Source organism: Dermacentor variabilis, chromosome 3, assembly GCF_050947875.1.
Source record: "Dermacentor variabilis isolate Ectoservices chromosome 3, ASM5094787v1, whole genome shotgun sequence".
In the NCBI taxonomy this organism is placed as follows: domain Eukaryota; kingdom Metazoa; phylum Arthropoda; class Arachnida; order Ixodida; family Ixodidae; genus Dermacentor; species Dermacentor variabilis.
In genome coordinates, this window is record NC_134570.1 from 181,655,422 (window position 1) to 181,679,334 (window position 23,913).

General features: G+C 47.4%; 1 protein-coding gene across 1 annotated transcript in view; it reads left to right on the forward strand.

The window, feature by feature from the left end:
- The window catches only part of LOC142574934 (alanine aminotransferase 2-like), a 95,384-nt gene that overhangs the window by 67,584 nt on the left and 3,887 nt on the right, over positions 1 to 23,913 (forward strand). The window contains exon 7 of the mRNA XM_075683922.1: positions 16,542 to 16,621. Within this exon, the coding sequence (XP_075540037.1) occupies positions 16,542 to 16,621 (80 nt within the window). The remainder of the gene's footprint in view (positions 1 to 16,541; positions 16,622 to 23,913) is intronic.

The following is a 23,913-nucleotide window of genomic DNA, read 5'->3' on the forward strand; positions in this document are numbered from 1 at the left end:
TCACCGCACCTCACATGCGTCTGCCTCAGCTGCTGCTACGGTCGCGCCGATACGTAACACGCGCGTGACGTTACAAGCACAGAAGCGCAGGCCACGTTCACAGGTGCCGTCGCCACACTTTCCCCTTCTCAGTATTCCTCAAATATGATTTAAACAAATAAAGCGCATGAGGGCCAACTTGCTACACTAAGTGCACTTGCTTATATATGTATAGTGTTTCCCTTCCCTTACAAAAATCATTGCAGACTTGCTGCAGAAATTCTGCATACCCCGAGTCACCCGGGATGCAGAATATCTGAAGACAGGTGACAGACTTTCTGTCACCCCCTGTCACCTCCCAGCGCCCAATCGGTGCACCCTTTCTGCAGAAAGTCTGCTCAATCTGTGTAGCTGCAGGATACAGCATTTCTGCAGAAAGTCTGTCGAGATTGTGGTCACAGGATGCAGCATTTAGGCAGACATTAGAGAGAATTTCTGTAGCCCCGCTATGGGAAACTGGCATGCATGCATGCAATAAAACTCGTGGCTCAGTGGTAACGTCTCCGTCTCACACTCCGGAGACCCTGGTTCGATTCCCACCCAGCCCATCTTGGAAGTTGCTTTTTATTTATGAAGTGCCTGCCGTGATTTATCGCTCACGGCCAACGCCGCGGACGCCGACGCCGACACAGACACCGACGCCGACGACACCGGCTTTTCTGCGACACGAGCTCCTTAACGCTATCGCGTTAAAATAACAGACGCAATAGTATTCTTTACACTTTTTATTTGTCTCCGATTTCTTCCGGGCTGCTTGGTTGGGACCAAAAATATCTCTTCCAAGGAATGAAGTAGTGAGTAGCGACATCTCATGTGAGTGGCAGTGACCGTCTTGCACACACCTTGTCGCAGCATGCAAATCAGATGCTTTGACGCGCTGTTCAGCCTGCAGAAGTGCCGCAGGCTCCCAAGTGGTGTAGATTCCTCTGGTTCACAAAATCGTGACATCCCTAAACAAGAAGAAATGTTCAGTTTATTGTAAACCCTGCTGAAACTGTAAACTTGTGACATTGTGAAAAGTCTCGTACAAACAGCTACATGAAGCTGCGTGGTTGCACAAATACCCGATTATTACATCACAGGCGGTTAACATGTAAATGGAACTGGAGCAAACATGAATCTACTATAAAAAACTTCACACAAACGCACGTCTGTACTAAGTCAAATGCGAATTGCACAAGCAGAAAACTCCTTAACACATGATAAGCGTTCGAAAACCTAATTTATTTATGCGGTGCAGCAAAGCCCTGCCCCAAAGCACGATGCATTGAGAAAGAGCAGACTCCCTCTTTTTCAGGGGAGAAAACATTTTTTTTCCATTAAAAGAAATACTGTTGTTGAAATCTCGGAACCCTTTACAAATACACGAAAACACATGACACTCAACGCAAGAAATACAGGCTGTCTGAAGACACTATATAAATAAAGGAACTTGCATACAAGCTAAAATCTGGCCATGCGTCAGACACAGCAATCGGGTGCCATCTCGCGCAGCCGTTAGCTGTGAAGACGACACATCGACGTATCAGAAGCAGAATCATAAATTTATTATTAAAAGTTGGGTCACAATTAGAAGTACTTAGTATGCAGAAGGAGGTCCCATAGTCAAAGACTGTATCGGGACCTCCTGTACAGGAACAATTATTGTAGTTAACATCTAAAAGCAACAACTGCATATAATAAGGAAGTATACAAGCAACAAGAAAAGAGCGGTCACAGAAGAAAATACATGATTGATTACAAAAAATGACAAGCTTTAGCATATCTCATGGTAGCAGCAAAATTGTGCGCGAACAAAATACCAGCAGTTTATATACAACACCAACAAAAAAAGAGCAAAAAGAAAAAGAGAAGAAAAAAGCGAACAATGACCGACTACAGTAATCCTTGTCGTTAATCTGTCAATAAAAATGCATTTCTAGTTCTCTTTTAAAATGTTATAAAGATCTTGTGTTTTTTATTGTGAAAGGAAGCGTGTTCCATATTGATATGGAAGAGAATTCTACAGTCTGTTTACCATAGTTAGTACGGATTCTTGGTAAAAGAAAATTGTTATTCAATGCAAATCTGGTGGTACTATGAATCATCAGGTTAGAAGGCGAAAATGGGATCAATGGTAGTTAATTATTCACAAATCTGTAGAAAAAAATACCTAGGTTGTGTTTAGTGAGTCCAGATATGGTAAGTATGTTATTCTCGTGTAGTAGGCAAGTGGCATTAGAAAAGCGTGGGCTGTAAGTAATTATTCTTATGGCTCGGTTCTGAACTGTCTAGAGAGATGCAGTATGAGTATTATAGGTGTTAGCCCAATATATTATGCCATAAGTAATGTGAGAGTGGACAAAAGAGTGGTAAAGTGAGAGTAATGTGGCATGTGAGAAGTAAGGGCGTGTTTTAATTAAGATTCGTATACCATAAGCTATTTTCTTTGTTATGTGAGCAATATGATTGTGATATTTCAAATTACAGTCAAGTAGAATACCAAGAAAAGATGAACATGAACTTGGAGGAAGGCGGTGAGAACCAAAATTGATAGGTGGAATGGATGGTATGTTTCGCTGATGAGAAGAGAATACCACAAATTTAGCCTTAGTTGCATTAATAGATAACATGTTAACATTACACCACCTGAGGATGTTTTCTAGGTCAGCATTTAACTTATTTACGAGAGATGCGATATCTTTATGAAATATGAATATAGTGGTGTCATCTGCGTACACAATGCATTTTGTGGAAGAAAGACAGCTAGGTAAATCATTAATATAAACCAAGAACAGAAGTGGCCCCAGGATAGATTCCTGGGGCACACCAACGTTAGTAATTCGCTGTCTAGAATAAGCGTTGAAAATGGAAACAACTTGAACTCTGTTATATAAGTAGCTTTTTAGTAGTGAGAGGGCAGGCCCACAAATGGCAATAGCTTCGAGCTTCGAAAAAAGGATATTATGATTTATGCTATCAAATGCTTGCGTTAGATCGATGCAAACTAAGGCGGCAAGAAATCCTTCGTCGGTTAATTTTTTTAGTTGATCAGTAAGATGAATAAATGCCATCTCTGTGGAATATCCGTGGCGAAAACCAAACTGGCATGAAGAGAGAATATTAAATTTAGAAAGGTATTTCGTTAGCCGTATTTCAATTAGTTTCTCAATAACTTTCCCAAAGAATGGTAGAATGCAAATAGGTCTGTAATTATTTAATAATGAGCTATCGCCTTTCTTAAAAACTGGGATGATTTTCCCACGCTTAAGTTCAGAAGGAAATAAACCAGTCTTGAAAAATAAATTAATGAATGAAAGTATATCTGAAATTAAGTGCACAATTAATTTATTGTTAGCAGGGTGGACCTCATCAATTCCAGCGCTCGTCACTTTTAGATTATTTATAACTGCAGTTATTTCTTCCGGCATTGTAGGAAATAAAACGAATGAATGAGGTATACGGTTCATGCTGATGGTCTGTGTAGGGGAAGGTAAATTGTTAGGAAAGAAAAAAAAACTACTAAAAGCCTCAGCCATATCTGCAGGGGGATTTAGCTCAACTCCATCATTTAAAATTCTGGATACTTTGGTTTAGTCGTGTGTTCCTGTTTAAGAAAGAGTTGACAATCTCCCATTTTTTTTACTGTTATTAGCCGCCTGTAAAATTTTTTGCTCGAAATACAATCGCTTAGCTGATTTTAGTTTATAAGTAAGAGTGTTACAGAAGTTTTTTATGTCGGGCACCTAAGTTCATGTTAAATGGTTGCCTTTTGGTTTTCCTATATAAGTTATCCCGTTTACGCAAAGCTGATAATAACTGCTGCGAGATCCATGGATTCTGAGAAAATGCTACAGTTCTTTTACATTTCTTTTTGCAGGTGAACTGCCGCAGGTATGATATAATACGGAAAAAAATGTGGAAAATGCTTTCTGTGGGTCGTTTAGTCATTTAATTTCAGACCAATTTGTATTAGCAACAGCAGTTATGAAGCCGACTTTGTCCAGAACGTCTTTAGTATGTGAAAGTGGGCAAGGTCGTACGTTGGAGCTGAAGCGTAAGAGCAGGGGATAATGATCAGTAATGTCGATGTGCAAAACTTTTGCCTCTTCTGAATGAAGGAGGTTAGAAAGAGCATGATCAATAAGTGTACCTGTGCCGTTAGAAACTTCACGTGTAGGCACGTCAATTAGACAATCATATCCGTAGCTATGGAACAAACTAGTATAGTGAATACGTATGGGTGATGTTTCATCTAGTAAATTAATATTTATATCACCCATTATAACAACATTCTTATTTTCTAGTGATATAGTGTGTAAGATATGATCAAGATTAGTACGTAAATCATTAACTGATGATGAAGGAGAACGGTAAATGCAGCCAAATATGAAATCCTTGTTGTCCTGAGCAAGAGAGCAGTTACTGAATTCAATCCAAACAGATTCGAAATTAGTAATAATAATATTTGCGGTTTTACGTGCCAAAACCACTTTCTGATTATGAGGCACGCCGTAGTGGAGGACTCCGGAAATTTTGACCACCTGGGGTTCTTTAACGTGCACCTAAATCTAAGCACACGGGTGTTTTCGCATTTCGCCCCCATCGAAATGCGGCCGCCGTGGCCGGGATTCGATCCCGCGACCTCGTGCTCAGCAGCCCAACACCATAGCCACTGAGCCACCACGGCGGGTTTCGCAATTAGTATTGGTTAAGGATAGGTCATGACTTCTTCGATAAGCAATATTAGGAGAAACAAATATGGCCGCACCACCGTGACAGCTCGTTAATCTATTGCAGTATTCCGATTTATAGTTAGGGAAGCAATATAAATTTTTGTCGTCGTCAGGTAACCAGGTTTCAGTAATGGCAATTAGCGAAAACGAACTAGTTAGCGATGCGAGGAAATTATCGATTGAGTCAAAGTGCTTACGAAGACTCCTCACGTTAAGATGAATGATGGAATGAAATCCCCTCAAAAAAATATTCACTTGATGAGGTTTCAGCAGGGAAGCCATAATTGTTATGTCAATTGGTTAAACAATGAGCTCTAGTCTATTTTGGTTAGGTCAGATTCGTCTCGAATGCGGAGAACTTTGCTGTTAGTGGTTTTCCTAGTCTTGATTTGGCAGTTGTCCGTCCAAAGGAACATCCAGTTCCTTTCTTTCTTCAAAGTTAGGACTTTCGAAAAGAGAGCCTTGTTGGATGGGGTTAGATGCTCATTTACAAAGACGGGAGCATTAAATGAGCCAGAGAATCCAATGTCACTAAGACATAGTTTGCCGTTACGCGCTTTGCTCACAAAATAAGCTTTCTTAGCTCTGGAGCAGAACCGAGCAATGATATTTTTTTTTGTCGTTAGCTCTGGTGGGTACGCGATGAATAATGTCCAGATCGCTAGGCGATACGGGACAGCCAATTTTGTCTCCTACTGTTGTCATTATTGCGATACAGTCCTCTCCTTGGGAGCAGGGAATGCCCTTGATCACAACATTGCCAAGCCGAGAGTACTGTTCAAGCTCCTCCATCCTGCGAGTCAATGAGTGGTTTTGAGATTTTAATTGTTTGTTCTCAGCAATTAGGGTTGTGTTTTGGCTACGCAGTTCTTCTACAAAACCGTTCAAGTGCTCGGCACTTGTATTCAAGGAATCAACTTCTTTTTTTAGCTCGACAACGTCAATCCCAGACTCCTTCATTCTTAGCAAGATCTTACCAAAGACTAGTTCATGCGTGCTTTTAGCCATGTTGATAATCTTAACTTTCAGCTCCTCAATTTTCTTTGATAGTTCTGCATTTGTTGGCATGTTATGAGTATTAAACAGAGACTCGAATAGGAAAAAAACAAAAAAAAAGAAAAAACAGTTGATGGCAGCAGCAGCAGCAGTGGCAGAAAAAAAAGGAATGCAAAAAAACTCAGGAATACCTGCGCAAACAGAGGAATCAGGCTGCAGATGTGGGTCATGCAATGCCGCTGCTGCCAGTGAAAAGCAGGCGTCGATGTCGGCTTGTTTATAGGGCGCGCAGCGATAGCAGCGATCAGCGGTGATTTTTCCGATGCCAGCAGCAGACCACGAAGTGGCTACGCAGTCGCAGAATCACCCAGTGTGGATGATTCAGCGCCGTCCAGGGAAGCAACGCGGCGGAATGGCACCACGAAGATGTTCACCGAAGAAACAGCGGTCGACAAGGACAGCTGCGCAAACAGAGGAATCAGGCTTAAGATGTGGGTCATGCAATGCCGCTGCTGCCAGTGAAGAGCAGGCGTCGATGTCGGCTTGTTTATGCATGTACACTACCTCTACTATAGTGTACGCGATGTACACGACCTCTAGAAATGGCTATACGATTTCTCGCTAAAAAATTACGTACAGAAATAGTAACTTTCCCTGCTTAAATTTTTGCGCCTATTCAAATCAAACAGTCCCCGGCGCAAGGAAACTTCACAGCAGAAAGCAAATAATCAATAGGTTTTGGCAACATCACGTTTTAGAGCAATTTTCATCAAACTGTTCGCTAAATGTGCCCTGCGACAAGAACGAATATTCGAAAAGCACAATCATTTTTATCACGTTACTAATCATCTTGTTATCCGTACAGAAATTCACACTTCACGGACTACAAGAATGCGCGCACGCGCCGGACTTACCTTTCTAGGCGTGCTCGGTAAACGCGTCTCCGTGACAGCTGCTGCCGCATCGCACAAGTACCGCAGGAAGGACAGTCGGTGTACGGTGCCTCCGGCGTCAACAGCGTAGAATTGCAGATGAACTACAGCACGTGATAGAAACAACTTTCAAAAAAATTCTTCCGCGCACTGCTATGGAATGCGAGCGCAGCGAGAGTACGATCGGCTTTTCATGAGCCGGGAAAAAAGAAAGCGCGAACGGGTCATAACTACGATAATTGGCATCGGCACACCATACGAAAAACACTGAGAGCTACGTTATGCAGTCACAGGGGTTTTGGATCATTAATACACACAAAAATCGCCAGAATGCCTCTCGGCACGGCATGTACACTACCTCATCGGTCGCCGTCAATGCGGCGTGAACGCCGTGACCTGTCGGTGACAGGTGAAGACGGGAAAATAATCTCACCCGTAATTGTACCGGTGCTAGCGGCCAGCGCCTCCTGGGGGCCGGCGCCGAAAGCAACCACGCCTTCGGTGGTCGGATGGATGGTGTCGTCGTCGCGCAGTATATATGTCCTTAAATTCAGGCTGCGGTTCGAGCCATAGTACAACTGCTGCATTTAATGTACGTTATGTAACCATTACCTTATTTGAAATAGTATAAAATAATTGATTTATATAACTGCCATTATGAGACTGTTCTTGTAGCAATCAGTGACAAAGTTTTCAAAATTTTAAAATGGCAAAACAGAGCGCAATGATAAAATGTGTCATGGTTCAGGATGCGCGCACGTGTGTGTGTTTGTGTGTGTGTGTGTGCTTGTGTGCGTGTGTGATTCGTGGGTGGCTGAAAGGTGAAGCCGATTTAACTGTTATAAAATGTGTCATGTATAATATATATATATATATATATATATATACATATATAGATATACATTGGGCATGCATATTACATACAAGTCTACCTACTTGCCGTCCACACGGTGTCTGCGGACAATATGCAGACAATCTGTAGACTAGGTCTACGTGGACGTGACTGGTGGGTGACTCATGGGTGACTGAAAGGTCAAAACTATTCAACCGTAATTATAAAATATGTCATGGTTCAGAATATGTATGTACTGTTACGTTTCGCCTACGACGCGCGGTATAGCCGGCGCGGATGCAACGGACGCCGGGGCTTCGTTCAAAGCGGCAGACATTTTGGCCCGTTCGGCGCCGCCGCTACGCCTCCCTGCCAAGCGCGTCCAGGCATGTTCCAATGCCACGTGTCTTCATGTGCGTGTGTGAGTGTATGTGCATATTGGTGCCCACGCTTGTCGAAGCGCGGCAGCCAGGGGGAGGAGCTCCCAACAACTGTGAAGCGAGGGGGTCTGACAGGCGCCGACACGACGGCTGCTCCACCTTCTCTTCCCATTGTGCCCGAGTGGCGCCGACACGACGCTGCGCCACCTTATCCCATTGTGCCCGAGCGGCACAGTCACGTGCTCGTCTATGGAGGGGTTCCTTCTTGCCCTCAACTGCGAGAGTATAAAAGCAGCTGCCCCCGGACGCCAAAGGGGGCTCCGATTTCTTCTGTTGAGTAAAGTGCACTCCCGTCTCTCTACTTCGGTCAACCTGACCGCCAACTCTTTGCGATGTTAGAATAAACAAGTTGTTTTGTTGTTACCAGTCGACTCATGCTTTGCCGGGACCTTCGGATGCTTCCAGTTGTACCCCAGGCCGCCAGGCCAACGCTACCCTTGGGGCTTGCGACCCAGGTGCAACAAAGGGCGTCAGCGCCGAGTTCCCAACAACTCGTGCCAGCGGCGCGATTACAATAACCGGTGCCATCGGTGGGACTCCAACAACTGTCTGCCAGCGGTGAGATCGCGACAACGGAGGCCAGCAGCAAAGATATGCAGTTGACTGTATGCTGAGCAGCTCAACGACGATCCGGGAGCAGTGCAACGAGCCCTGTGTGATGACTGGTTGCCAGCAGCGGAACGACTGCGCTGAATTCTTGGCTGCGAGGTTTGGTGAGTGCGGGACTTTCTTCTTCTGAGCTTTGCCAGGCTTTTGTTAGTGTCAGAAACAGAGCTGGTAATTGTGGTTGTCGTTGCTGCCGGGTTAGTTTGCGGCAAGACAATAATAGGCAGTAGAGAAAGCAGCATTCAGAGCAGCCATGGATTTGAAGTCGTTGCGCAAACCGAAATTGTTGGAGCTTGCAAGAGAGTTGGGTCTGGATGTCTCGGACAAACTCAGAAAACCAGAACTGCTAAAGGCTATTCTTGAGTTAGAGGCTGAGGATGACGAGCTGTCGGAATGCCTTGAGACTATTGAGGAGAGGTCAAAAAGACAGGAGCGCGAAATTAAAGAACAGAAAGAAAAAGAAGAGCGTGAACGTAAAGAACAGAAAGAGCGAGAGCAACAAGAGCGCGACCGTCAACACGCTTTGGAAATGAAGCGTCTTGAGGTAGAGATGGAACGCGCTCGTAATGGAAGTCAGGCACACGGTGCGGGAGAACGCGTTTTGTTCAAAATGACTGACCTGATGCGGTCGTTTAAGCTTGGAGAGGACATTGGTTTGTTCCTGGTTAACTTTGAGCGAACGTACGAGAAGCAGGGGTTCTCTCGGGAAACGTGGCCACAGCGCTTGCTCACTTTGTTACCCGGCGAGGCGGCCGACGTAGTCGCTCGCTTGGATAGAGAGGAGGCAGAGGATTTCGACAAAGTGAAATCGAGTCTGCTAAAAAAGTACAGGCTGTCAGCGGAGGCGTTCCGTCGGAAGTTTCGGGAAAATGAGAAAGGCAAAAGTGAGTCATATACAGAGTTTGCGTACAGGCTTATGTCAAACATGCAGGAGTGGCTCAAAGAAGAGAAAGCGTTTGGTGACCACGATAAAGTTCTGCAGTGCTTCGGGCTGGAACAGTTTTATAGTCGGTTACCTGAGAACGTGCGGTACTGGGTCTTGGATAGGCCAGACGTTTGTACGGTGGCTAAAGCCGCTGAGCTGGCCGAGGAGTTTGTGACGCGTCGGGCTCGCGGAGCTAAGGACGGTCAAAAGGGTGAATTTGGCTCGAAGTTTGAGAGGCCGAAGTTCACACCCATGAGAGCAAAGGGGAACACACGTAGTGCGGATGCGAGTGAAAGCAGTGCGACCGAACCTAAGGAGACTGCGGCAGCCGAAGCCGAACGCAGAAAGCGGTTCGAGACGAGGCAAGCGCGCGTTTGTTATACGTGCCAGAAGCCGGGTCACTTTTCGGCGCAGTGTCCGGAAACAACACCAAAAGTTGTGTTTTTGTCATTATGCAGCACTGACGAGAACATGAAGCTTCTCGAGCCTTACATGCGAGACCTCCTCGTGAACGGGAAAGAGTGCCGAGTGCTTCGCGATTCCGCAGCTACGATGGATGTAGTTCACCCCTCTTACGTAGAACCCCATATGTTCACGGGCGAGTGCGCATGGATCAAGCAAGCCGTGAAAGCTCATAGCGTGTGTCTGCCGGTAGCAAAAGTGCTTATTGAAGGACCTTTCGGAGCGCTTGAGACGGAGGCGGCAGTGTCATCTATGCTGCCCCCCAGTACCCGTACCTATTTTCGAACAGGTTCGATCACCTCCTGCGCGAGAAGGGGCTTTTGTTTGGTGAGGCTAGCGTTCAGGCCTTAACCAGATCGAAGGTTCGGGAGCTCGCTGCAAAGGCGGTAGTTGCGGGGCCGACGTTATCGAACAATGAGAAAGGGTCAGAGGCGCAGCAAGCTGATATTCAGAGCACGCCCGAACTGAATAAACTTGAGTCTGTAACGTTAAAGGCACCAGATACCGGAGAGGAAATGCCCGACACGGGAAAGTTAGAAGAGCTGTCTGCAGATTTGCTCATCGCGCCTACGTCAGACGGACTTGATAGGTTGCTAAAAGTCAGCCGGTCGGCTTTGATAGCCGAGCAAAAAAAGGATGGCAGCCTAGAAAACGTGCGCTGCAATGTCAAGGAAGGTATCGCCAGGAAAAATGCGCGTTTTGTGGAAAGAGGTGGAGTCCTGTACCGGAAGTATCTAGACCGCAGGGGAGTGGAGTTCGATCAGCTGATCGTGCCTCAATGCTATCGTCAGGATCTGTTGCGCTTGTCGCACGGGGGTTCGTGGTCCGGACACCTAGGAGTTAAGAAAACTAAGGACCGTCTCTTGCATGAGTACTATTGGCCAGGGTGTTTTCGGGACGCAGACCACTTCGTGAGGACATGTGACACCTGTCAGCGGGTGGGCAAACCAGGGGTCAAATCGAGGGCGCCGTTGAGATTGGTACCTATCATTACGGAGCCTTTTAGACGGCTCGTTATTGATACAGTGGGACCTCTGCCGGTAACAGCCACGGGGTACAGACACATTTTGACTGTGATCTGCCCAGCGACAAAGTTCCCTGAAGCAGTGCCACTTAAAGAACTCAGCTCAGTTGAGATAGTCAATGCACTACTGTCCATATTTGCGCGAGTTGGTTTTCCTGCGGAAATCCAATCAGATCAGGGCACAGTGTTTACTAGCGCTTTGACGACAACTTTTCTCGAAAGGTGTGGGGTAAAGCTGTTACACAGCTCAGTGTACCACCCACAGTCGAATTCCGTTGAGAAGCTCCACTCCGTCATGAAGCGCGTGTTGAGAGCCTTGTGTTTTGAGCATCAAACTGACTGGGAGCTGTGTCTGCCTAGGGTGATGTTTGCATTACGGACCGCGCCGCATGCGGCTACGGGGTTTTCGCCAGCTGAGCTGGTGTACGGTCGCTCGCTTCGGTCTCCGCTTCGCATGCTTCGAGAATCGTTGGAAGGCAGGGGCGACGACCCAGTCGTGGTGGAGTACGTGCTTAAGCTCCTCGAACGCTTAAGAAGGGCACAAGAGTTGTCAGGTGAAGCAATGGCAAAGGCCCAGCAGAGGGCCAAGGTTTATTATGATCGGACAGCCAGGGCCCGTCGTTTTGAGGTGGGCGATGAGGTCATGATATTGCGCACATCGCTAAACAACAAACTAGACGTGCAGTGGGAGGGCCCAGCACGAATTGTTCAGAAACTGTCGGACGTTAACTACGTGGTGAGTCTGCCAGGAAAGCGGAAAGCACAGCAAGTTTACCACTGTAATCTGCTCAAACCTTATAGACAAAGGGAAGCAGTAGTGTGCATGATGGTAAACGTTCCTGAAGAGCTTCCGGTCGAGCTTCCGGGACTAGGCTCAGTGACGAACAGGGAAGACACCGGTCAAGTCATTAGTGACTTAATCAGTAAAGCACCGCTGTCGCCTGAGCAGAAAACCGAACTACACCAGCTCTTACAAGAGTTTCAAGGTCTGTTCTCTGAGAGGCCTGGTAGGACTTCTGTCCTTACTCATGACATAGAACTTACCTCCCCGGAGCCAGTACGATCCAAGGCGTATCGGGTGTCACCCCGCCAGAGCGATATTATGGAGGCTGAGGTAAAGAAAATGCTACAGCTCGGTGTTATTGAGGCAGGTGAGAGTGATTATACCCCCCCTTTGATTTTAGTTGAGGTACCGGGCAAGGAACCTCGTCCTTGCGTCGACTACCGCAGGCTTAATTCCATCACTAAGGATCAAATTTATCCGATCCCTAACATCGAGGAGCGCCTTGAGAAAGTTAGTAGCGCTCAGTTTATTTCCACCCTAGATCTTGTCAGGGGTTATTGGCAGGTTCCACTTACAGAAGAGGCTAGTAGGTATGCGGCGTTCATTTCACCAATGGGAACATTCCGTCCTAAAGTGTTGAGTTTTGGTTTGAAGAACGCGCCATACTGTTTTTCAAGCCTCATGGATAAAGTGTTGCGGGGACAGCAAGAATTCGCTTTACCGTATCTAGACGACGTAGCGATATTCTCCGCATCCTGGTCTGAGCATATGGCACACTTGCGGGCAGTGCTAACCCGCCTGCGCGAAGCGGGCTTGACAGTCAAGGCTCCTAAGTGCCAGTTAGCACAGGCCGAGGTTGTCTACCTCGGTCACGTGATTGGTCAGGGTCGTCGCCGCCCCTCTGAAATAAAGGTGGCCGCTGTGCGAGACTTCCCGCAACCGCGCACGAAGACCGATATTCGGTCGTTCTTAGGTGTCGCCGGCTACTATCAGAGGTACATCCCCAGGTACTCTGATATCGCGGCTCCCCTGACGGATGCTCTAAGAAAAACAGAGCCCCAAACAGTCGTATGGGACGAGACAAAGGAAAGAGCTTTTAGCGCCCTAAAGAGTGCCCTAACAAGCCAGCCTGTGCTACGATCGCCAGACTACACAAAAGGGTTCGTAGTTCAGTGCGATGCTAGTGAGCGAGGCATGGGCGTTGTACTGTGCCAACGGGAAAATGGAGAAGTAGAACACCCCGTCCTGTATGCTAGTCGTAAGCTGACCAGTCGTGAGCAGGCGTATAGCGTCACCGAGAAAGAGTGTGCGTGTCTCGTGTGGGCCGTTCAGAAATTGTCATGCTATCTAGCCGGCTCGAGGTTTATCATTGAGACGGATCACTGCCCTCTCCAATGGCTGCAGACCATCTCTCCCAAAAATGGCCGCCTCCTGCGCTGGAGCCTCGCTTTGCAACAATATTCCTATGAGGTGCGTTACAAAAAGGGGAGTCTCAACGGTAACGCCGATGGCTTAAGTCGAAGCCCCTAACGTAGGAATCAGCCTCAAAATTGTTTGTTACTGATGTTTTTCTTCCTGAGGCAGGATTTTTAACATATTGCTTTTGTTTAGTGTTTCAAAGTGATGACATGCTTTCTAGTGCAATTTTCCAATTTGTGGACGCGTTCTGAGTGCTGCTAGACTACTGTAAGGAACTAGGCAGTGGTATAGAAGGGGAAAGAGCCTGGCAGGGCTTAGTGAGGGTTGTGCCGTGCTTGCTGACTAAGCGGTTGAGTTTCAGCATAGTTCTAACGCTTGCCGGGAACGAGAACAAAAATGTGAACTCTCCCGAAGTCACTTTGCAGTGTCCCGTGCGAACCTGAACGAGAGAACGAGGCCTTCTCTGTGCGCTGCGCTCAAGAAACGTCGAGGGACGCCCGACTTCGGTTATGAGCATCATCGAGCGACATCCCTCCGGACAGCGGATGCAGTCCCCTGACCATCGGGATCTCCTTCCCCCGGCGGGGCGGTCTGTTACGTTTCGCCTACGACGCGCGGTATAGCCGGCGCGGATGCAACGGACGCCGGGGCTTCGTTCAAAGCGGCAGACATTTTGGCCCGTTCGGCGCCGCCGCTACGCCTCCCTGCCAAGCGCGTCCAGGCATGTTCCAATGCCACGTGTCTTCATGTGCGTGTGTGAGTGTATGTGCATATTGGTGCCCACGCTTGTCGAAGCGCGGCAGCCGGGGAGAGGAGCTCCCAACAACTGTGAAGCGAGGGGGTCTGACAGGCGCCGACACGACGGCTGCTCCACCTTCTCTTCCCATTGTGCCCGAGCGGCACAGTCACGTGCTCGTCTATGGAGGGGTTCCTTCTTGCCCTCAACTGCGAGAGTATAAAAGCAGCTGCCCCCGGACGCCAAAGGGGGCTCCGATTTCTTCTGTTGAGTAAAGTGCACTCCCGTCTCTCTACTTCGGTCAACCTGACCGCCAACTCTTTGCGATGTTAGAATAAACAAGTTGTTTTGTTGTTACCAGTCGACTCATGCTTTGCCGGGACCTTCGGATGCTTCCAGTTGTACCCCAGGCCGCCAGGCCAACGCTACCCTTGGGGCTTGCGACCCAGGTGCAACAACGGGCGTCAGCGCCGAGTTCCCAACAACTCGTGCCAGCGGCGCGATTACAACAACCGGTGCCATCGGTGGGACTCCAACAATACATATATATATTTACACACACTCACTGGGCATGCATATTACAGACAAGTCTACTTGCAGTCCGCACGGTGTCTGCAGACATTCTGCAGACTTAGTCTACAGAAAGGTGGAGTCTACAGATAGGTGACAGGGGTGACTGATAAGTGACTCATGAGTGACTGAAAGGTGAAACCGATTTTTGTAAGGGTTACAAGGCCGAGTTTATGCGATTTTATTTGGACCCACGATATCTAACTTATTTTTTGGAATTTGGTGGAATGCTTGGAGCCGGAGTGGTGGGGGTGAAAAACTTCATTACAGAAAAGAGAGTGTAGGAACCCCCTGCAGAATAGGTGTCATCCTCAGTCCGGGACGACATAGGATGATACCACTGTTTGGCCCGCGTAATGTGGGCCCGTTGGGCCCCGAGATTGGAGCAGCTCTGCTTCCGCCGCGCGTCGGCTCGGTGTTGCACTATCTCCGGCATCGGCCAATGTATTGTTGTGCACGCACCGTGATAAGGCGCAAGCCGACCCAGGCATCTCCTTGGGAATGTCCCGGTATTGCACAATATCCGGAAATGGCCCACGCATTCCTGTCCACGCGCCATGAAGCAGGCGTAAGCCGGCCAAGGTGCTCCCTCTGGGAACGCACGCGGAAGTACACGGGGGCTAGAGATAAGCAGCTTCGCTGTAATGTACTAGTTGCTCTCCTTGCATATCTCTGATATGCCTCGCTTCATTCTTTTAAGGCGCAAGCATTATATGCACCATTACAGGAAAATACGGAGTTGTAGTAGGCGGCGTTAACGAATGATGATACCAAAAATGGCCGACAGCAAACAGTAAAACCACACCAATAAAATAGTTCAATTGGTGCCAGATTTCACAGCGAAATTCCTGCAAAAGAAAGTAAATTAAGCCATTTGAGACGAACACTAGGTAAATTTCCGTCTGGGTGGGAATCGAACCCGGGCCTCCGAGATGTCAAACGAGCACGCTTCCCCGGTTCTGATTGACTAAACGTCAGCCTAGTGCGTGCCTCATTGCGCACCTCAGGACGCAGCCATCTGGCTGACTAAATGTGTGTTCTTGTGCGTGCGTTGTTGGACACGTGACGGCCCAGTCAGTGAGTGGGAGTTGGGGCCGCGTCGCGAGAGTATAAAATAAAAAGCATTATTGTCCAATTGAATGCAGCTGAGTGGTCCTTCGAGTTATGCATTCCCCGCGAGCTGGCGAGCACGTTGATATACTTGGCGCGTTTTTATTTGGCTTTACCGAGGCGCAGTTAAAACACAGGCGAATGGTTGCGCGGACAAGGAACGCGCAGAAAGAAAAAGACATTTCATCACCAAAGCCACTGTAATCCTTTGCATTCCCACGCGTAAGCATTCTTACGTGCATTTGACGCATTTTATTTCGCCAACGTATGTATTCAGTTCTTCATGGAAATAAAACTAGGAAGCCATTCTTTCACACTGCCCGTCCCTTTTTCTAAATACGTTAGCGCTGTGAATACATTCACGGTACAAGGTTACCTACTCGCCCAATCTTCAATATTCGCACAGATTTACAGCTCAACAAACAGTGCCAAAATGTATCAAACGTGTGCATGTTGTCCCGTTCTAGAAGACACCGCTATTGCATAGGCAGAAATAAATGTGAAACTACAGGATTAACAATATAATTAACCATTGAAAGCCAGCGCATCCTCCCCCTGCGGCATATAAATGATTCTGTCAACCTTCGTTGTCCTTGTCAGCCGAAGTGGTTGATTATTATTGCATGCCTTGAGAGGTGATTACATCTTCAATGCGCACCTCGGTTTCTTGATTTTGTTCCCAAATTCTCTTTGGTGCTTGGCTGGCAAATAGTACAGGGACACTGATATCACTGTGCACGTGGTTTTGGGTGCGTAGAAGTGTAACTGATCCCAAAATACAATTTTCCTGTTCAAAGTTAGCGTTCGTGTGTGTGATCTGTTTCTTCTGTCCTTGTTATGGCTGCGCTACACTACACGCCATTCAATGATAACCAACCAACAAGTCCATATCGCCACTCTCATTACTTTGATAAAGCCGTCTCTTGACATAACGTTTTTCATTAATTTCAGGCACCGTGCTCTCCACGCAGCAGATCGAAGACATTGTGGAGTTTGCTTACAAAAATGAGCTCATTATTCTTGCTGATGAGGTGAGTCAGCTGTTTTCTTATTCAACGAGGACGAAAAACGTTGAGATAACTGTATTCCGCAAAAGCATTTCTTTATGTACGAAGACAAAAAGAGGCCGTTCGAAAAGACGAACGAAAAGACGAGCTATGTTCATTGGTCCCAACAACAATCATTGTGATGAATTCACACTGCTACCTCTGTAGAAGCCAAGAAGTACAGCATTATCACACCTTGCCTCTGAATACAGCGTTCAGATTCACTGAAAGCGGCTTCCGGTAGAATAAACATCTCTGGGGAGTTTTTCTGCTCATGCAGTATTGTCACTGTTAGTTCGACAACGCCCATGAAGCGCACATTGGTGCTGCGAAGCGTAGATTGCGACTGTAAATTATTAAGCAGCTATACTAAGTAAGCATAATACTCTTATTGGCCCTATAAACTTGAAAACATTCGCTTATTAGCTAAATTAACAAGCATGGGGCCACGCACGCCCAAGCAAATATGAGCACATCTCACTCGATGACCACGGAAACTCGCTGTCAGAACGCTGGCCTGAGGAAGCGCTGCACCAGCAGGAGCGAATTGACCTGCCCCGTGCTGCCTCCAGCGTCTACGCTTAATAAGCTGCGGGAACACAGCGCACACGAGGCTATCAGTTTTCGCTACACCTTGACTCTTTCCATATCTCAGGTCGCTTTCACGAAGGGCCCGCGTGGCCGCGCCATAACGCAGCGGCCGGCAGTGTATTACGCCTCCTCCCCCCTTGGTTGTTTGTGCGCAATGGGAGATGGTGCGCTTCCTCCACGCTTTCCTCCCTTGCGCGCGCGATATCGCGTCACCTCTAGGGCTCCATTGGCACGCTTTGCTCGCACACGCTGCTTACGGTGCGCGGCCTCGTTGTTATTGCACTTGGAATTTATACGAAATATCAGGCGACTATGACGGTGAGAAAGCGCCTTCAGTGTGTACCTAATTGCTATCGCAATAAAAAATCCGCCAGATCACATCTCGCGATGACTGTGGCTGCTAATAACATTAGCATTTAAGCAATGAAGCTACACACCTTATTGCTGAAGACACCTTCATTTAAAATCCAAGTGGTCATTCTAAAAAGAGAGAGACATAGCAAAGAGAGGAAAGGCAGGGAGGTCAACCAGACGGGCGTCCTATTTGCTACCCTGCACTGGGGGAAGGGAAAGGGGGAACAGAAAGAGGAAAGCGGGACAGAGGGAACACTATCTGTGCCCGCAGCAAAGTGCTTGTAAATCAGTCAAGTCAAAGCAAGTGCTCCGTCGATACGTTAGGCTGCCGTCACTCTTGGTGGTTCATAGCTGGTGATGCACGTTGAAGTTACCAGTGAAGACCAAGGATCCGGTGGGCGTCAGCAGTACGTTGCAGTGCGTGGCAGTATATTTTTATGCTAAACCCCAGCCGTTCTGACTTCAGTGCGAATATAATGATGCGGGTGGGCCATGATGCTTACTCAAGAGTTGCAAGTACTGAATTGAGAGCATCCCCCCAAGCACTTGCGTTGCACTTCGCACTGACGGAGTGTGCAGGTTATTTAAGAGCATTCGAAGGGTGTTCATCAGAGACCGGAGCATCATAACGACTTGCCGGTCTTCTTCGGACAATTTGTCAGGAAACCGCGCTGTTCGCTCTACAGCCGTGCGCAGCTGTATCACTTGACGTGGCTCCGGCTCCGGCTGTGGCATCAGCTGCGGCATCGCCTCCGGTTATGGCATCGGCTGCGGTATCGCCTCCGGCTGTGGAATCTCCTCCGGCTGTGGCATCGGTATGTACCACCGAATGTGGCATCTGCTGCGGCATCAGCTGTGGCTTCGGTTGTGACTTCCGCTGTTGTTCTGGCTTTCGCTGTTGCTTTAGAAAGTGAGGACCAAGTTGTATTGTTCTCCACCATGGCCTTATCAGATTTAGATTGAATTTCTCCAGGCCTAGGGGGCAGAGGAGGAGGTGTTGTCAGCTGGGGCGTACTCTTCATAGTGGTATCAGCGTTCTTTGAAGTCCGGTGGCGTCGGGAGCGTCGCTTTCTAGCGGCCGCAACAGCTTACCGACAAGACAAATGGTCTCTCGCCATCTGTTTCAAGATCGCCTTTTGCTTCTTCATTTTGGGGCAGTCCTACGAGGAAGCATCATGGGACCCAAGGCAGTTAATGCATTTGAGAACCGTGGCCGCACAAGAGTCTGCAGCGTAGGGCTCGCTGCAGCATGAGCAAACTCTCGTGCTCTGGCACACGGCACTCACGTGTCTGAGCCTCATACAATTGCGGCATTGCAGTGACCTTGGGGTGAATGGTCGTACGGGGTGTCTAAAGTGGCCCACCTTGACGTGCGAAGGGAGAGTGTCGCCCTTGAATAGAATTTTTACACAGCGGGATGTGTCGAGGCGATACACATGTGTTATGGCGACGCCATCAACGGCAGGCTTCACTAGAATCGGCAAGTCGGCGCTGGAGATGGAGACGTCCACGTCGTAGATGACACCAGTAGGTGAACCACTGTTCTGGGGGATGTACGAGTGGAGCTTAACGCCACCTAGTTCTGTAACTGTAGTCAAATTTCTCAGCGCAGTCTAATGTGTGACGTCGATAGCCAACAAATTTTTTCGTGTGTTCACTCTAACTCTGCTATCTGATTTGGCGCCAACGCTTGAAGTTGCAGCGATACGGACTGTCTGTTGAGTCGCCTCAGTTGTCGGTAGCGAGTTCTGGTACAAATAGAATCGTACTGACGGCGGTATTCTCAGTTGGTCCTACCGTTGGCGTGGTCGAAGACATGTATGCCCTGGTGGTGCGTCTTCGTTTCACCTTGCGGCTCCGCACAAGCTCGAACGCTTCATCGGAGAAGTCCTCACTGCTGAGCGAGTAGATGCTGGTGCCATCGCCGTCGGTGTCGCTCTGGAGGCCGGTCCGCTTCCTAGACGCAGCCGCCGCTGAAGTCGCCATTCCCGGCAGAGGCACGGGGACGTCAACTTGCATCCGCACCACGAACCATGCCGGCTCTCCAAAGATGTACGCAGAAATAAGAAAAAAAAAACAGCTGAGCTAGAGAAATAGCGTTCTGGCTCGCAGACACTTCATCTTCCTTCCTTCTAAATTTCAAAAATTTTTTATTTCTAATTTTCTTTATTTCAACCTATTTCTAATTCTAAAATTTCATTATATCGTTATAAGGGACATACACTGTGTGCGGGACCAGGCCTCTGCTATGACGCTCGCTCAGCAGGGTCGGCCATACCCATAATTGGATCACGACGACACGATCACGAACAAGGAATTACGTAGGTGAAAGGACGAAGCCAGTATGACGATAATGGCATGTCGACAATTAGATGGCGGTTCTCAATTGATGACATACCCGCCGTAGTTGCTCAGTGGCTATGGTGTTGGGCTGCTGAGTACGAGGTCGCGGGATCGGATCGAATTTCGATGGGGGCGAAATGCGAAAACACCTGTGTACCTAGATTTAGGTACATGTTAAAGAACCCCAGGTGGTCGAAATTTCCGGAGTCCTCCACTACGGCGTGCCTTATATCAGAAAGTGGTTTTGGCACGTAAAACCCCGTAATTTAATTTTTTTTGAATTGATGACGATGGTATAACAACGACAGCGCGACGGCGAACACGTGAAGGCAACGGAATGACGACGATAGCCTCAGTACGACGGCGTCATAACGATTGATGACGAATCTGAAAAGCCCACGATGACTGTATGTCAACGAATGCATAACGACGGCACAGTGATAACGATGGCATGACAACGGTGACATTCATGGTTGAATAACGACATCATAATTACGAAGCTGTGAGGAAGAAGCAATAAGTAGATTAAACGACGAAGCTTTTATGACAGTGACGACAATGGGATGATGTTTCTGAAATGATAGCATCATGCCACCGACCTACCATCGTCAATGGAATGGCGACTATATGACGACGATGGCTTCACGAAGGCGGCATGACGAAAGTCGGTTGACGAAGTTAGAATGATGACGGCATCACCACCGCGAGCACACATGTAGTGACTCAATCCACTAGACAACTTAGGTCACTCGGGTGGCGTCAAATGCTCGATACATAACCAGACTCGAACTGCCTGAAGTGGGCGAAGGATGCAACCGCATTAAAAGGACATTGAGGCGGTGCTGCTGACCTAAAATGCACTCGCTCCCTGAGCTATTCAAGGAAAAAGGCATAGAATGACTATCGCTTGCTGACTTTACTTGAGGGTAAGCCAGAGTGTTACGTTAGCGGTGAAGCTCGTGTCTTGACAGCAGGCTATCAATATACAAAAATTTATCGTGTTTCCTTTAATAACGGACCTTTTTCAAGAATTAAGGCAGCAATACTCTCCGTAGCTGTACTTTTGCGCTTCCAGTAACTAACTGAAACCTTCGAGGGTCGTGTTCAGGGATCCCTAAAGCTGCGTCTGGCGGATGATGCGTGTTCATAGCGTATCCTTCCCGTTTGCATGGATGCGACACGCTAAAGACATTGATGCGTTACTGTCGCATTGATGTAAATGTTCCTTTATATAATAAAAGTGACATTTGCGTAGTGTACCAATGTGTCAATTTCTAAAAGAGAAACACTAGATGCCGTCTCGGTAACAGCCTGTGACTCGTCTTTTACGGGGTTGCACTCTTTGTGGTTTATTCATTCCTCTAACACAACTGCATTTTTACCCTGGCACTGAAATGTCCAATAATGCTAACACTACAATGCAAAAATAGGCTGATTCAATGTACCCGTTTAGCGACGTTTTATTGTCGTGAAGGTACAATAAATGCTATTATCGAGTACAGTGGGGGTAATGATAGGCACGGTAGTTATTAGGGGAATTGTGATACCTGAACGCTCTAGGCGTGGCTAGACTTTAATCACCTTAGCAATATATTGATAAAACCATTCAAAAAGTACACTTCCATAAATCTGACAGCTCACAGAAACACAGCTTCTTTCACTAAGCTGGAAACACAATGCATCCCACCGCAGCCCTCTGGCGACGACTTTCAGTAGGAGAGGCGATCATAATGTTCATATTGTTACGGACGAGGCGTGTTTATTTAAAGACGATGGATGAGATGGATGAGTCCAGGAAAAAGAATCCAGCGCGTGTTTCGCACTGCGCTCCACACCAAAAAGATCCGTCGTGCTCTACCTCTTCCTTTCGCCTCAACCAAGGTGTTACATTCGCCGTTTCGCAGACGAAGCCCAGCTCGGGAGTTAGGGCTCATTGATGTGTGATATCGCTTGAAGCGTGTAACGTGCGCAAGTTGAGTAGCGCTAGAGCGGAGTCCTGGTGACCTTACAGGGGCGCCTACATACGGTAAATCACTCATGCTGTCAATTACTGTGAAGGGGCCGGGAAACCGAGCCAAGAACTTTTGGCATAACCAGCGTGCGCGCTGAGGCATTTACAGCCACACCAAGTCACCTTTTTCGAATTAAACCGAGTGGTGGGGCCCCGGTCATACTGCTCTTTGGGGCGATCTTGTGATGCCAATGTACGCAGACGAGCAATTTGTCGAACTTGTTCAGCACGGCACAAAGTTTCGGCAACTGAGTCCTCTGCATGGAGCGTAAAAGGGAAAATGGTATTGAGACCGGTGCGCGCTGCCCGAGCGTAGAGCAGGAAGAAAGGTGTGAACTCTTTGGTTTCGTGTTTTGCTGTATTGTAGACGTAAGCGATAAATGCTAACGTGTCATCCGAGTTCTTGAGATTGCATGATACATACAAGCCAGCATGTTCGTCAGGGGGCGGATGGTACACGTTCGACAAGGCCATTCATCTGGGGATAATATGGTGTTAAGTGACAGGGTCTAAGCAGTTCTTCCACGGTGTCGGCGACGAGTTGGCGACCACGGTCGCTGATGATTACAGAAGGCGGACCGTGGCGAAAAATTACGTAGCGTAACAAGAAGGCAAGGACGCAAGCAGCTGTAGACGAAGATATCGCAACGGTTTCCGCTTATCTAGTGAGGTGATCTACACAGACGATGACCCAGCGATCAGTGTTCAAATATCGTGGAAATGGCCTTAGCAGGTCGATACCAATTCGCTCGAAAGGTGTTGTAGGCGGCGCTACAGGACGCTACAATTAATACAGGATGCGTGCCTGACGCCTGGAGGTGTGCCCGTGTGATCCCCATTTTTAAGTCTGGTGATCCCTACTTAGTCTCAAACTACAGGCCCATATCATTAACAAGCATCTGTTGTAAATTACTAGAGCACATCATATCATCCAACGTCATGAAATTTCTATCAGATCACAATTTCTTCGATAGCAATCAGCATGGTTTCCTTCGTGGTCGTTCCTGTGAAACCCAACTATTCGAATTGGTAACTGACCTCCACGAAGCCGTTCATGGTGGACTAAAAATAGATGCTATATTTATTGATTTTGCAAAAGCATTTGACAAAGTTCCGCACATCCGCTTATTAATGAAGCTAACGAATCTTAACATAAACAGTAGGATTACAAATTGGATAGCTAATTTTTTAACCAACCGAAGTCAATCAGTCTACGTGAATGGGTACTCATCTTCACTTTCGCATGTAAAATCCGGTGTACCGCAGGGTTCGGTCCTGGGTCCAATATTATTTCTGATCTATATTAACGACATAGGAAACACTTTATCTTCTACCATAAGGTTATTTGCAGACGACTGTATCATCTACAGACAAATGAGTAACGCGGAAGACAAGAACTCATTACAGGTAGACCTCGACAAACTCGCATTTTGGTGTTGCCAGTGGCAAATGGAAATTAACGTTTCTAAAACTAAGGCCATGACGTTCACGAGAACACATAATCCAGAATTAAGCTATTACACGATTCAGGGAATCCCTGTTGAGAAAGTATCCACATTTAAATATCTCGGAGTTCATTTATCCTCTGATTTATCTTGGAACGAGCACATTAATACCATAACCAGTAAGGCATCCAAAACACTCGGCTTCATTAAACGCAACTTATACTTGGCGAACTCTGCTACTAAGTTATTGGCATACACTACGCTTGTTCGTTCCAAGGTAGAGTACGCATCCATTATTTGGAATCCGCATCAGACCTATCTGATCGATCAGCTCGAAGCATTACAAAATAAAGCAGCAAGATATATCACAAAAAAATACTCGCGAAACTACAGTGTTACGGACATCAAGGAATCACTTTCATTGCCCTCTCTTCAAAACCGCCGACTAATAACATTGTTATCACATTTTCACGCGCTTTATCATAGTAGATCCCCGTTCCGCGAATCTTACATCAATGCAGCTCATACTATTT